The sequence below is a fragment of the Arabidopsis thaliana genome, assembly GCF_000001735.4.
Source record: "Arabidopsis thaliana chromosome 1 sequence".
In the NCBI taxonomy this organism is placed as follows: Eukaryota; Viridiplantae; Streptophyta; class Magnoliopsida; order Brassicales; family Brassicaceae; genus Arabidopsis; species Arabidopsis thaliana.
Genome location: NC_003070.9, coordinates 26620787 through 26634614, shown reverse-complemented (window position 1 = coordinate 26634614; position 13828 = coordinate 26620787). Strand labels below are relative to the sequence as shown.

Here is a 13828-nt window from a genome sequence, read left to right as displayed (position 1 = left end):
TAACCATCCGGTAACTATACAATTTTTTTACCGGACAGAAAAAAGAGTAAAAAGTACCGGTACCGAAAATTGATTTGTTGGCAAAATCATAAAAGTTCAAAATAAAATAATTTTTGTTACAAAAGTACCTAAAAACCTTAAAATTCTTAAGAAAAAAAGAGAGTTATTTTCACAATAACTTTGGGGGAGAAAATGCACTTATGAGAAAATGATGGGACCCAATGGTTAGGTCTTTCACAGACTTGTTATTTACTGAAACAGTGACCCTTACGTACCAAAACAAAGTGACACTATTTTGTTCGATTTATAGATTGGTTTTCAAAGATATTCGAGTGGCTGACGATAATATAATCTATAAGACTTTAAACAATCTTTGTAAGACTTACAACATTATTAGCATGGAGAGTACAATAATAAATATAAAAAATCAAAATCAATTTTATATTGTTTCATCTCTGGCTGCCAACAATATTTTGCAGTTTACAATTTCATATTCCTAAAACTATTTTTCATACAACAATACAATAAATAAACACAATTTTGTATAAACTATATCCAATAGACCATACCAAGAGCCGTTGAATGTCCCATCTAAGTATCTAACTTGTATAACCTTGTCATCTCTACACACACATCCTCATGGATGCGTCATATTCCCATAGACCTTTCATCATTTGGCGTTCAAGTTTCTTCAGTCTCCCGCTAATCCAGTTGTTGTGTAGAACAAAGCAATGCTTCTTCTCGCACTCTGCTCTTACGTCTTCCTTAAGCCATAGATCCCCGTAAGCTCCGTTTGGGAATAGCTCTCTGTCCAAGAACTGAACAGTCAGATTTGTCTCTGGTTCAACACATCTATCGTCTCCCAAGCGATAAGCTCCACCTTCTCCGCATAAAGTATCGTAGAAGCTAGGTTGCTCCGAAAGACCGGAGGTTGCAGCATGCTTCACCACTTTCTCCATCGCTGCTATCGTCGGGCTATCAGAACGTGCAAAGTAGAATCCTGAGTTCAAGCGCCTTGGTCGGTTTATCGGTGCTGCAAAACCAAACAAAAGCCAAATTCATTAGTATTTTATAACAAAGTTGGTCTGGTTGATCAGTTCATCATCATTACCTGTTGTATTGTATTCATCAGATTGTGCTGCAAGAACAGAAGGACCGAAAGACTGAAGCAGAGGCAACGGGTTTCTGAACCAATATACATCTACATCACTCAAGAGAACGTTATAGCCCAGCTTCAGTATCTTCAAAACTGTTCTTGACTTGACTTTGGTCACTCTCTGGAAACACTTTGATCCAAAGTGGCAGTCATTGAAGCTTATGTTCTTTGGAGCGTATGGATCAAAGAAAACTGGCAGACCCTGCATAAGACCAACTGATTATAAACTCTCTAATGACCTATGATCGTTCAACGTAGCAAGAAAGAGAAGCAAAAGACATTTTTTTTACCTGCAAAATAGAAAACTGATAAGTTTCATCATCAAGGGCACAAACTAAGAAATTTGGAACTTTGAGGCGGCGTAATCTGCAGACCCAACTCATCAGCATGTCCTTATAGCTATACCCAGCAACTGAAAGAACAACAGTTCTGTTTTTGTCTGCAACTAATGGGAGAAGAGACTCCAGGTCAAAAGGAAACTTCAATGGTGGCACTGTCTCATCTTTCTGCACAAAATCTAATTTCAAGCTCCGCGATTTAGTTCTAGTGATACAAGCTGAGATCTTCTCTCGTGTCCGAAATCCTAAACTCTTTCCTTTTGGTATAGACAGATCAGTGGAACGCTCTGAAGCGCTAACAAAGATATAGCGTCTGTTGCACTTCAAAAGCTTAGGTAGCGTATAAGACCTAGAGTACAATGAACCATAGAGCTGCCCAAGATGGGAGTTTCCTACATATTCCCAGTTTCTCGTTTTGGGTTCTGAGACATTATCACTCCTATTGTATATGTTCTCTGCATTGCCTAGGAAAAAGCTCGATATGGTTGAAGTGGCATCAAACACAAACCTTCTTTTACATGACATAGCTTCGTTAATGATCCATTGATTATGAGTACCTCTTTGATACAAAAAAGGTGGAAGCACTCCACAGTGCAAGGGCATATCAATGTTGTTCCATGCCATAATCATTTTGCTTGCGCTAGAATTTGATTGCAAACTCCGCAAGCTTATCATCTTCTGCAACTGTTGACACGAAGAACAACGCGATCAAAATTTGATTAGGGGAAGGATCAGATCGGATCATTATCAATAAAAACATAAGTTTCCTCCTCCATACCTCCCTAAATCTCACTCTTTTCCCATTGTCCTGACGCCAAAAATGTCTAGTTTCATCCCAATGGAACGGGAAACGGGGAATTTCCACTGATGAAGAAACAAGAAGCCAATCACGACCAAGCTCGTGAGCATAACTCAAAGCAGATATGAAATCTGGCAGTAAAACAGTCTCTGGATCCATTAGAACAGCTATATCTGATTGATAAGCTTCAATTCTCGACATCATCGAATGTAAAAATGGAGTTCCAAGAAACCTAACAGGTAAAACAAAAACCAAGATGTCACAATGACGAAATCTTCCCTTCTAATAATCACACTTAAAAGCCAACAAGTGAAACCAGAATCAGCAACAGAACATGACAAGTCAGAGAACTAGAGTTAATATAGAAACAAATGGAGTGGGAATAGAAGAGCCTTACGTGAAATCAATGGTGGAATCAAGAAGAAGACGAGAACCAAATTTGTCGGTGAATGAAGAAGAATCAGAAGAGTGGTTGTTGTTGTTGTTGTTGTTGTTGTTGTTGTGTTGAGTGAATAAAACAACAGTGATTTGGGAAGACAAAGCGAGCCATGAACGAAGAGCAAGTAAAGCTTGGCTATTTTCTTCCAAGGAGGAGACATTGAGAGAAGTGAAAATGGTGATTCTTGGAGCAGCAGTAGCAATGGAATCGCCAGAGTATCTAAATGGGTCATTGAGTGAAGTTGGAGATAGAAGCTGAGTGCCGTAGAAAGAGAGAGCGATTAGAAGAAACCCAGATAGCCAAATAGACAAGAGCCCAGCTCGAAGACCCTGTAAGATTGAGTCATCAACAAAGTCAAAAACTTTTCAGAAAATTGAAACACAAGATCTCGAAACAAGTTGAGAATGGAACCTTAAGCTTCATGGGAAATCGAAAGAAGAATTGTTGAATGAGGAGAAGAAAGTTCAGAAAATAAAGACAAAAATTAAAAAAATGGAGCTTTAACGGAAAAAGGAAGAAAATGGAGAAATACCAAAACTTCAAAATGGTGATGAAGCGGAAAGCCGGCGGGAGGAATGGTGAAGAAGAAGAAGAAGAAGAAGAAGAAGACATGTGAACACTTTTCGTCATCTTCAAGAAATTGTTTTCAGATTTTAACATCTCTTCTTGTCCCACACTAAAGTAAGACTTTTTAGGGTTCTTATTTTTAGTGCAATTCGCCAAACAATTAAGACATTTTTGACTTCAGACATTTTTTGGGACACACAACACAACTCTTATCTTAATTAGTTTAAAAATATAAAATAACTTTAGTTAATGCGATTTCATTAGAATGTGGAATGTAAAGACATAGATTTAGATAATGCAATGTTTCAGAGGGAACAAAATTTTACATAGGAACGCTTAACCAACCAACGATATTGTCAAACAAGTCAGTCAAAAATCTTTGGATATTTCTTCTGAAGAACTAAGGAAAGAGCGGTTTACTATGCACTATTTCGCTCACAAACCGGTGACTTTATAGTTTTTGATTATATCGATGTCCGTCCAGTACATTAACCCAATCCTGTGATCCACCGCGCACAATATTGTCCCGGGTACAGTCTCAGACCAGTTTGCTAGAGTGTTCATTTACGATGGCGCCTGTGGGGGGATCTTGATCTGGACCTTGACCGCTTCGACCTGTATAGCAAATCAGGTTTGAGTTCCATTGAATAAACAGGAGGAGATATAGAACACTCTTTTGCTTTTTTAATCCAGCTTTATCCACCTGTTAAGACAGAAGAAACAGACTACATACCTGGATTTGTCATGAGAAGAGTAGAGAGTGTTCTTGTGCTGAGAATGCTTGCTATGTGGTGACCGCGAAGAAACATGTCTATACAATCAAAACATATATGATACTTTTTGTGGTGAGTTTTCTTACTAGCTACTCCGCTTGGCTTACCCATTGTCTTTTTGTCAAACTTTTTGCTTTCAATAGTTCTTTAACTTCACAGAGTCTAGTGCTAATATAGACTAACAAACATATAGAAGAAACACCAGTGATCTCATAATGCTAATAGGTTTAGAAAGCTACCTTCTTCTGGACTTTCCGGGTGATGGTGACCGATTCTTTCTTTTTGAAGATGACTTCCTGAAGAAAGACAAATAGTTCGTTAGCATTAGACAAAAGAAACGCAAAAGAAAAAATTTAAAAGCAGAACACTCTATCGTCACCTTTTTGAATCATCAGAGGATTCATCACTGGATGGAGAAGAGCGTTTTCTTCTGGACCTCACAGGAGATGGTGATACACTCCTTCTTCTAGAACGGGACTTCCTGGAGAAAGGTAATAGGAGAACCATTGTGAGCATTGAGAAAAAGCATTAGACAAAAAAAAGCGAACAGACAAACTAAAAGTAGAACATCGAATGCCACCTCTTCGAATCATCAGAAGATTCATTACTGGTTGGAGAACGTCTTCTTTTGTCCTTGCTCGAGTTTTCAGCCCGCCTGTGTCTTGACCTTTCTTCTTCCTTTTCCTTCTCTTTTCTTTTACCCCGGTCTTCCTTAGAATTAGTTCTGTGAGGCCTCTCTACATCCCTTGAGTCTTTCTTTACATGGGGATCAGTAGATTTTTTATTTGATTCAACGCCTTTAACTTTCTCTGCTGACTTTAAGTCATTTTCCTTCATTCTATCTTTTGAGTCATTCTGAGAATCTCCTTTCTCTTTCCCACCTTTCGTTTCAACTATTCTACTTCTATCTGTACTCACTTCGTCACTCAAATCTTTCCCATAAGGTTTATTACTATCCTGACGAAGGTTGCAATCTGATTTCACGCCAGAATTCTTCACGTGAGGTTCATCTAGTATGGCATCTTTATCACTATCAGTTCTGTCAGGATGCTCTTTTCTGCTTCCTGAAGTATCATCATCAAGTCCAGAGCTGGCGCTTACATCAGATATTTTGGTACTACCCGCCTCATCATCTTTTCTCGTGGAGCCTGGCATCTGAGAATAATCCTCCAAGCCTGACTTACTATTCTTGCCAGAATTAGCATTGACTCCAACTGCTGGATCCAATTTCGCACTGGCCATTGCTTCAGGGTCAGGAAGTTTCTCAGTGCTTGGCTGCTGACTAACATTGTGTCTTGACCCCACACCAAGACTCTCCACTCCATTTTCATCAGCATTCGCGTCAGAAGCAGCATCAGTATCAGCATCATCATCATCAGAGGCATAGCTAGCAAGACCTAGCACATCTGCTGGAGAGCCAGAACTAGCTTTTGTATTTGCACCTTCTACCGAGACCAAAATCTTTGCCGAAGCCTTGTGGAGTGGATCAGCTGTGGAGAGAAGGGATGATGACAATTTATGATTATGCTGTACACTATCATCTGAACCATGAATAGCACAGCATAACAGTACAGAAGAAGGTAACATTCAGGAGTTATTCCACATATTAAAGACATAAAACTAAATCTTGGAGACCACAACAAACCTTTAGGTATTGCTTCATCTTCGTTAATGACTTTGGTTGCAATTTCATCAAATAATTCATCTGTAACCTGTTCAAAAGACATATGTCAACTGTAGCAGAAACATGTTTATAGACCAGCCACTCAAGTTCTACCAGGCCACATACCTTAAGAAGGACTTCTGTCAAGATACGCTTTATCTCCATATTAATTTCTGTGGTTCTAGCTGCATCCATCTCATCCTATATGAAGCAAACCATGCATTTTAGTGATGTTACTGGATCAAATTTAAGTACCAAGAGCGCTTGAATCGTCAAAACAAAACAAGTGTTAAAAGTTCAAGGAACCTCTTCTTCTTCGTCAGAGGAATTAGAGGGGCTGAAGCTTTTTTTGTCAGGCTGATCAGCTTTCGTAGGAGGTTTATAAAGTACATCATCATCCATAGATTCTCTCTCCTCAAATCTCCCTGAAGAAGGCCTTCCAAGATCTGCTTTTTTCTTCAATAATTCTTCCTTGAGCCAGTTAGGTACAGGAGCCTGGAAATCACATTATCAGCCAGAATTCATGGAAGATACAGAACTCCTTCAGAAAAAAAAAAATCTTACCTTTTTAGGAGGAACAGACGATGCTGCATATGAGTCATCCATGAATGCTGCAACAGGGTGAAGAGGGGGCTTTGTCCCAAAAGCATATGGGGGTCCAACAGGCTGGGGATTTGGTGGGGGAAACCTTCCATATGGGGGCATGATATGACCCGAAACAGGAGGTATGGCCATAGATGAGTCATGCTGCAAAGAGAGTAAACATCAAACTTGCCTCCACCAAACTAATACAGAAACAAAAGATAACCAAACAACTTTAGAGTACCTGAGGTATTGATTGCGCCGATGAAGGAATTGGAGGATAGACTACTCCACTTGTGGTATGGGGCTGCCATGCATTGTGATCACTAAAGTTACTAGGTGGAGCAGCTGATTGATCTCCATATGCATATTGCATATGCTGCTCCGTGTGAACAGGTCCCCCACCATCAGGCAATGATATATGCACCTCATGTTGTGTTGTATTTCCAGACTCTTCTTTACGTGCAAACAGAGTAACAAGTTTAAGTTCTGAAGGTGTACAGAGCTTATGAGTTACCAATCTCTAGACCAACAGAATTGGGAAACATAGGCACACTGATCAGGGAGCAAAATGCAAGAAGAACTATGATTAGTAATGGCTAATCTACTCGTAGGATCTATGGGTTAATCTGGCGAGCCACAGCACATCATTATGCACATGATTTATCATGAACCGAAGACACCCGCGGAATTTCGAGTTACAAAGAAACCCACATAGAGTGCTTGACTAGGAGCTATGTTCTAAGTAAATGGTTACCTGCTACAGAAGAATAACTATAAGGTACCTCCTGCTGATGAATTGCAGAACTGGTAGGCAGGTTTTCTTGGGGCAATCCAACTCCAGGAAAGCTCTCGTTTCCTGTTGCGTAATTTGGATATCTCTCGGGCTGTGTTGTGGGTGGAACTGGAAACTGCTGATGCTGCTGATAGCTTACTCCTGGAACTGCCTGTTGATGAAAATCTTGATAGCCATGAGTAGGATACTGCTGCTGGTAGACTTGTCCGCTAGGTTGGTTCGGTGCAGACTGCTGTGATTGCTGATCCTTGTTCGCAGCTGCCCATTCTTTGGCTTTCACAGCCCAGTCCTCGACGTTGCTATTAGCTGCGATCACGAGATAGTCAGAAACCAAATCCATAATAACATAGATGGCGATGAGAGAAAGCAAACCTTGAGGGGTGTGACCTTGTTGTTGTTGATACCCCCAATTTGGATTGCCCCATTCCTAATAATGCAAAACCAAATCAAATAACAGTTCGACAAAGGGGAAATACACAGGACAATCCAACGACGGAGTAACCTGATTAGCCTGAGGATATGGCGGAGGAATCGGCGCACCGGTAGATGGAGGAGGAAACTGACTGTTACCGTTAGCGCCGGCGTTGAATGGCGGCTGGTGAGGAGGATAAGCGGGAGAAGAGTAAGGTTGGCCTTGAGGATAATGCGGTGAAGGTGGCCCCCACTGCGGCGGAGGTGGAGGCGGTGGCGATGGAGAGTGAGGGTGATGAAATTGGTTGGAGTACCATGCAGGAGGACCACCGGGCTGCGTAGGAGGAGGCACCGGTGGTCTCGCCTGATGCTGATAGTATTGGTGGTAAGGATCCGTCGGAGGCGGTGGTCCAGACGGCGGTCTCAGGTATTGAGGTGGTGGCTGGTACGCGTCCATTAGCAGCAAGGTCTTGAGTCCTTGACTCTTGCGTTTGAGATCGCTTGCTTGCTTGTTCTCGAATTGATAAACTACAGGTCGTCTTCAGTGGTTTCCACTTTCTATAAATTTTCGTGCTTTAACAGGAAATATAGAAACGGCAGGCAGTTTATGTCAACTATACTAGAACGACACGATTTGTGTGAAATAATAAGAATTCTCTATGGTTACACTTTACATAATTTTGCCATTACATATCGTCATGACCATTCAAAAACATAATCATGACTATTTCATGAACAGTTTAGCATGTGTAGGATCAATCATAAGACGGCATCGTTTTGTCTCTTCGTCAATCTCGCGTATAAGCCATCTTTGCTCAAAAGTTCTTTGTGACTGCCCATCTGTTTTGTGTACAAATATAACAGTCAAAATCAAAGCCATCAATGGTTTCTATGTATTTATCAAAACCGTAAGATAGTGGCTTACCTCGACGACTCGTCCACTGTCCATAGCCACTATTCTATCCGCAGCTTGAATTGTAGAAAGTCTGTGAAGGAACAGAATGTTATAAATCAATGATCAAAACATGTAAAAGATTGGATCAGTGCAAGAAAAAGATACCTGTGTGCTATCACTATGACGCTTCTCTTTGTTGCTGAGTCGTTTCCGATAGAACGAAGTACGCCCTGGAAAAACAAAAGGCTTAAGAATTCTTGCATCCAAGTAATTTGTCTTTTTGGTAATAGAGAGGTTACCTTAACATTGTGTTCGCTCTCTGCATCGAGTGCACTTGTGGCTTCATCGAGGATGAGGATTCTAGGATCTCTAAGGATGGCACGAGCAATGGCAATCCGTTGTTTCTGCCCTCCACTGAGTAGATCATCATCAACAATTGTGTTGTAACCATTCGGAAGTGCTGTGATAAAGTCATGTGCATAGGCTTGCTTTGCAGCCGATATTATATCTTCTTGCGATATATTACGATCACATCCGTACTTGATGTTCGAACTGATGTCTGTGCGGAAGAGCTTTGGTTCCTGTTTCATTGTGACAGCTTTAGAAAGGGATAGTGAAATTCATCAAAGTTTATTTGTTCTACAAAGACGAAAAGCGAGGAGAACCTGCCCCACGTATCCGATTCTTTGCCTAAGCCACTTGACATCCAACTCTTTCAAAGGAACCCCATCTAGTAGAATCTGGAATTCAAAAAGCCAGCTATTAAGAAGGAAGACTTTAAAGGGTTATTCTACAGTGAGTTTGAGTAACCTACAGTACCTGACCACTTGTTGGTTCGTAGAGTTGCAGCAAAAGATTAACCAGTGTACTTTTGCCACTGCCACTTAGACCAACCTAAACAAAACAAATAAGCACACATATCACTTCCGCTAAATTCTAAGGAAAACAGTTGCATTGTTGAACTACTTTGAGATTTACTTACGATTGCTACCACTTCACCAGGATGCACGGAAATGTTTACGTTTTGAACCACCGCTACCTGAGAGATTGACATATGATATAATTGTTATGAAAAACTGATATATGAGCCCCAGTGCCCCATACTATAAACATGACTGGAAAACTCTTTATGATGTGTGTGCATAAATTCTAATATACTCAACAAAAATGTAAAATGATGCAAATGCAAAACCATATATTTGGCCATTAATTTGCAACATTCACACAATTGTAAAACGTTGGAAGCAAAAAACTGTGGTTCAAGGACATTCACACAATTGTAAAACGTTGGAAGCAAAAAACTGTGGTTCAAGGACATTCACACAATTGTAAAACGTTGGAAGCAAAAAACTGTGGTTCAAGGACATTCACACAAAAGCAAAAAAATTATCAGAAAATAGATTCCACTCGGTACAGTCATACCTCATCTCTTGAAGGGTAGCTAAATGACACATCTACAAACTCGATATGTCCTGTCAGTCTCTGCAGTCTCGTTCCTACAGAACAGTATATAAATAAAAATACATTACATGGTAGAGCGTAGCAATCACTATAAGCCTCCAGGTAGGAAGTCCAAAGTCATATACTCTTAAGTGGTTCATCCTGGAAGGGGTTTGATAGTAAGAGTAATATCTACTGATAACAACCTAACTCACTCTCTCATCAATCTCATAAATGGTCAACATGTTTCTAAGACAGAGTGCTCTTAGCCAAAAATTTGAACCTTGCCTTTTGATATGAATTGATCACTTGGCTTGAGATCCATCATTTGGAAAACCTTTTCACTTGCTCCAACCGATTGCATCAAAGATGATAAATTATCTCCCACCCACCATGTAGCATAGATTAACCACTCACTATACAACAGAAACTTTGTCAGCTGCTCTGCTGTTATTTGACCAGCTAAGATAGACAATCCTCCAACCAGGACAGCAATAATCTATAAGAGAAGAAAAGAATGATGGATCTTGTCACATTCTTAGCATGAGCATCACCATCTTTAAGAACCACAAAATTAATTGATCCTTCCCACAAACAGTCAAAAGAGAGAAATAAAGCAAAACAGGGGTTATATTTGAGAAACCTGAGTTGCATGGTATAGAGTGTTGAAGCTCCAGTTCCAAATACCATATGCAGCACTCTGTCTCAAACTTATATCCGCCAATCTCTGAAGCCAGTGATTGTACCTTTCCACCACAGAAGGGAAGAAAATCCATGTCAAAAAGTAACTTGGCTGCCAAAAATAGTCTTGAAACAGATAGGGCCGATATTGCAAAATTTTCACAAGATAAATAAAGAAAAAAGAGACTGTCAATGGTTTTCATGGAAACAGATCGCACCTTTTAAACTCTTGCTTCTCTGTCCCATATACACGAACGGTTCTCATCAAAGAGTATGTCTCTTGAGCGACCTTGAAGATCACAGAGCAGTTATTAACGAAAGAATTCATTGCATATAAGACAAGTTACGATAAGCGTTTTTGAGCAATCTACTTCATTTGCAGAAGCTGTGATCTCCTGAATTAGCTTCGCTGTCTTCTTTTGGTACCTACAACATGACCAGATGGCTTAAGTATCAGTTTCAGCTGCCAGGTGTATAATCAATTATATCTTCACAGATTAGTATTCTTAATAAAAGTGAGACAAGTTTTGGTAGAATCTCACATCCCATAAACGAACATAACCGCAGCCAAAATACAGCATATCACCAATGTGCACAGCCCAAGGGGCCAAGACAAAATTAGCAAATAAATCAATGCCCCTGTACCCTAAAAGAAAGAAGGTAAACATACATTCAGAAGTCAACCATGCAAAAAACACACTTCAGGCGAGATGGAAATTATATTGTAGCAGAGGACCTGAAGAACATTGCGAAATATCATGTTCAGATCATTTCCGATGACCCTCGAGACTTGCTGACAGTCTGAGCCAAGTCTGCTTGTTAAGTCACCAACAGTTTGAGAGTCGAAAAATGATATATCCTGATGCAAAATCCAGCCAAGTTAACGAAAGTAGCTAAAAAGATATTAAAGGTAAACATGAGCTACCAAGATTCAAAACAGCTAGAAACTTTCAGGACCTGGAAGAGAAGAGTGGAGTATAGTGTTTCCCTCATTCGTTTCACCTACAGAGTAGGGTGAGATCCCATCATATCATGTTCTGAGAAGGTAAGACTACTGAGTAGATTTAAGCAGAAAATAAAAAGGAACTCACAAGTATCATGTTAGCAATCCCAAAGAAGCATCCTCGTATGCCACTGAAATTATGAGTTGAACAAAGAGTCAGATGGAAATCCTTTTATAAAAGAATCTCAAAAACAACAAGTTGGTTAGACAGCAAGAGTAACTCTCTAATTCAACTTGAAACCAAATAAAACCAGAGACAAGTGTTTGATCATACAAGATCTTGACCTGCAAATGCCTGAAGTAACACATAACGTAACCAAGAGCTTGACATTTCGATGAAACACAGCGATATCACCACTTTGTGCCGAGAAGATCGAAGCTGTTAAAAAATGCGGAATAGTTATCTCTGAAAGCTGTAAACAAGTAAACAAAATGTATAAGAAAAGGACGATTCTGATTCCTCATTAGAACTAAGAATTTCTAAGTAGAGATTCAGAATACTTCTACAAATACATAACCAAGGAAGAACCACGCACCGCGGCTACTATAAGAGTGGAAAACGCAGCGAAGATAACCCAACGATCCTCAGCCACAAGTTCCCACATCCGACTTAACGCACGCCAAACAGTCACAGGCTTAGCAATGAACCTACCATCAACTTCATCGGAGAAACTCCACCAGCTTCCACCTGGTAAAATCGTCCGGAGGAAATCAATACATTGCCGGATTTTCTCAGCAAGTGAAACGTTATCTCCTTCTCCTTCGTAATATTCCGCAGTTTCCGCTACTGCTCCATTCACCGTCGAGCAATTAATCGAAGGCAGACGATAATTTCTAGTTGAAGATTGAAGAGAAAACGACAATCTCGGGTTTCTAACGAATCGGAGATTCTTCCTTCTGATAGTGTCACTGGTGGTAATAACAGAACACCGGTGAAGAGAAACGCGGATGGGGCGGCTCGTGCAGCCGAGTACTTGCTGAGCCATTTATGTTCGGTGGACTAAAGATGAAGAAGCTTCACGAGTCACGACGCTTCAAGCTTTTTCCTTGGTTCATATGAAATGCAGAAGAAGAATTAAAACGCGTCGTTTCGAAATTGAAGAAGAAAGACGTCACGTAAGGAAGAATCGTGTCAACCAAAATAAACCGAGGTGGAACCCACGGAGATCCACCACCGAAGGCATGAACCACATGGTAACAACAACAACACCGGCGCGTCAGAAAGGCGCGTGAAGGTTCAATCATGTGGTTGTGGTAGATGATCTCTCTTCCCCCTCTACGATATAATCGGGCCTAAAGGCCCATCTCGCGTTATAACTAAATAGCCCAAAATGTCGTAAACCCTAGAGGGTAAAATAGGAAACGTAAAAATCCTTATCGTCTTTATAAACTCAGTGATATCTTAAGAAACCCTAGCCGCAAAGAGAGAAAGGGAGGGAGGAGAGTGTAGCAGATCGGCGAAAATGACAACCAGATTCAAGAAGAACAGGAAGAAGAGAGGTCACGTCAGCGCCGGACATGGGCGTATCGGTAAGCACCGTAAGCATCCCGGAGGTCGTGGTAACGCTGGAGGTATGCATCACCACAGGATCCTCTTCGACAAGTACCATCCAGGTTACTTCGGTAAAGTTGGTATGAGGTATTTCCACAAGCTGAGGAACAAGTTCTTCTGCCCAATCGTTAACCTCGACAAGCTTTGGTCACTCGTCCCTGAAGATGTGAAGGCGAAATCAACCAAGGACAATGTTCCGTTGATCGATGTGACTCAACATGGTTTCTTCAAGGTTTTGGGTAAAGGTCATTTGCCTGAGAACAAGCCGTTCGTTGTGAAGGCGAAGCTTATTTCGAAGACTGCTGAGAAGAAGATTAAGGAAGCTGGTGGTGCTGTTGTGCTTACTGCTTAAGTTAGGTGAATTTATTTGCTTAACTCTGTTTTTGAATCTTCTATGGAGTTTTATCATCTTTTGTTGTCTTTTGGATTTTGGAAAGAGCGAGATCTCTTTAAAGTTAGTAGTTTTATGAACCTTTTGTTGGATTTTGATAAATGTTTGGTATTCCGAATTCAGACTTATAATTGCGTATGCTGGTTTAATTGTCTGTCATGATTCATTCGTTACGATCCTTTTAACTCGTTGTGATTGTTTCTACCATACATATGCATTGTTCTTGTTGAATTTTTAATTGGATGTTCGATTGTCATCAAAGTGAGAAGGTGTTGTTGCATTTGATTAGTTATATGTAACGTTGAAACAGCTAGAATGTGATTTTGCTTAGTAATGTATTTA

The 13828-nt window shown here is 40.4% G+C and overlaps 4 protein-coding genes across 19 annotated transcripts; 1 reads left to right on the top strand and 3 right to left on the bottom strand.

Annotated features, from left to right (window-relative positions):
• Nucleotides 1-355: 355 nt before the first annotated feature.
• AT1G70630 (Nucleotide-diphospho-sugar transferase family protein) lies at nt 356-3503 on the bottom strand. 7 transcript variants are annotated; one of them, NM_001334472.1, is made up of 7 exons: nt 3144-3464; nt 2691-3061; nt 2273-2525; nt 2052-2178; nt 1447-1958; nt 1112-1358; nt 356-1033 (listed from the first exon to the last, which is right to left on the bottom strand). In NM_001334472.1, exons 1-7 carry the CDS (start codon nt 3390-3392, stop codon nt 624-626), a joined length of 2169 nt encoding a protein of 722 aa, NP_001322082.1. In that variant the 5' UTR covers nt 3393-3464; the 3' UTR covers nt 356-623. The 7 variants fall into 7 exon arrangements, with proteins under 7 accessions (NP_001322082.1, NP_001322081.1, NP_177220.2 ...); NM_001334473.1 differs by having other exon boundaries at nt 462-1033; nt 3265-3397; NM_001334471.1 differs by having other exon boundaries at nt 1447-2178.
• Nucleotides 3504-3510: 7 nt separating this feature from the next.
• Nucleotides 3511-8087, bottom strand: AT1G70620 (cyclin-like protein; the record flags this gene model as incomplete). 9 transcript variants are annotated; one of them, NM_105730.3, is made up of 13 exons in its annotated part: nt 3511-3914; nt 4033-4110; nt 4312-4368; nt 4452-4553; nt 4653-5562; nt 5718-5784; nt 5862-5936; nt 6042-6230; nt 6300-6482; nt 6562-6773; nt 7075-7419; nt 7486-7540; nt 7616-8049. In NM_105730.3, the coding sequence occupies 13 exons, from the start codon at nt 7979-7981 to the stop codon at nt 3860-3862; spliced, it is 2694 nt and encodes an 897-aa protein (NP_177219.2). In that variant the 3' UTR covers nt 3511-3859. The 9 variants fall into 9 exon arrangements, with proteins under 9 accessions (NP_177219.2, NP_001320364.1, NP_001320363.1 ...); NM_001334469.1 differs by having other exon boundaries at nt 4653-5613; nt 6562-6840; nt 7103-7419; nt 7616-7981; NM_001198434.1 differs by having other exon boundaries at nt 3542-3914; nt 4033-4217; nt 4653-5613; nt 7616-8060.
• Nucleotides 8088-8106: 19 nt separating this feature from the next.
• Nucleotides 8107-12716, bottom strand: ABCB26 (transporter associated with antigen processing protein 1). 2 transcript variants are annotated; one of them, NM_001334463.1, is made up of 18 exons: nt 12080-12656; nt 11818-11956; nt 11632-11674; nt 11498-11542; nt 11277-11399; nt 11083-11186; nt 10912-10966; nt 10759-10829; nt 10503-10605; nt 10148-10358; nt 9842-9915; nt 9402-9458; nt 9239-9313; nt 9085-9159; nt 8719-9000; nt 8585-8649; nt 8450-8510; nt 8107-8364 (listed from the first exon to the last, which is right to left on the bottom strand). In NM_001334463.1, the coding sequence occupies exons 2-18, from the start codon at nt 11850-11852 to the stop codon at nt 8284-8286; spliced, it is 1560 nt and encodes a 519-aa protein (NP_001321943.1). In that variant the 5' UTR covers nt 11853-11956; nt 12080-12656; the 3' UTR covers nt 8107-8283. The 2 variants fall into 2 exon arrangements, with proteins under 2 accessions (NP_001321943.1, NP_177218.3); NM_105729.6 differs by having other exon boundaries at nt 8112-8364; nt 11829-11956; nt 12080-12716.
• Nucleotides 12717-12835: 119 nt separating this feature from the next.
• On the top strand, nt 12836-13794 carry AT1G70600 (Ribosomal protein L18e/L15 superfamily protein). Its single transcript, NM_105728.4, has one exon. The coding sequence runs from the start codon at nt 13007-13009 to the stop codon at nt 13445-13447; it is 441 nt and encodes a 146-aa protein (NP_177217.1). The 5' UTR covers nt 12836-13006; the 3' UTR covers nt 13448-13794.
• The last annotated feature ends 34 nt before the right edge of the window (nt 13795-13828 follow it).

Coding starts and splice junctions, on each gene's coding strand:
- AT1G70630 (NM_001334471.1), bottom strand. CDS start 3,392: ATGTTAAAATCTGAAAACAATTTCTTGAAGATGACGAAAAGTGTTCAC. Junction 3,062..3,143: donor GATTTCCCATGAAGCTTAAG/GTTCCATTCTCA, acceptor TCAATCTTACAG/GGTCTTCGAGCTGGGCTCTT. Junction 2,179..2,272: donor AAAGAGTGAGATTTAGGGAG/GTATGGAGGAGG, acceptor TCGTGTCAACAG/TTGCAGAAGATGATAAGCTT.
- ABCB26 (NM_105729.6), bottom strand. CDS start 12,529: ATGGCTCAGCAAGTACTCGGCTGCACGAGCCGCCCCATCCGCGTTTCT. Junction 11,187..11,276: donor TATTTCGCAATGTTCTTCAG/GTCCTCTGCTAC, acceptor TCTTTCTTTTAG/GGTACAGGGGCATTGATTTA. Junction 9,160..9,238: donor ACGAACCAACAAGTGGTCAG/GTACTGTAGGTT, acceptor TTTGAATTCCAG/ATTCTACTAGATGGGGTTCC.
- AT1G70600 (NM_105728.4), top strand. CDS start 13,007: ATGACAACCAGATTCAAGAAGAACAGGAAGAAGAGAGGTCACGTCAGC.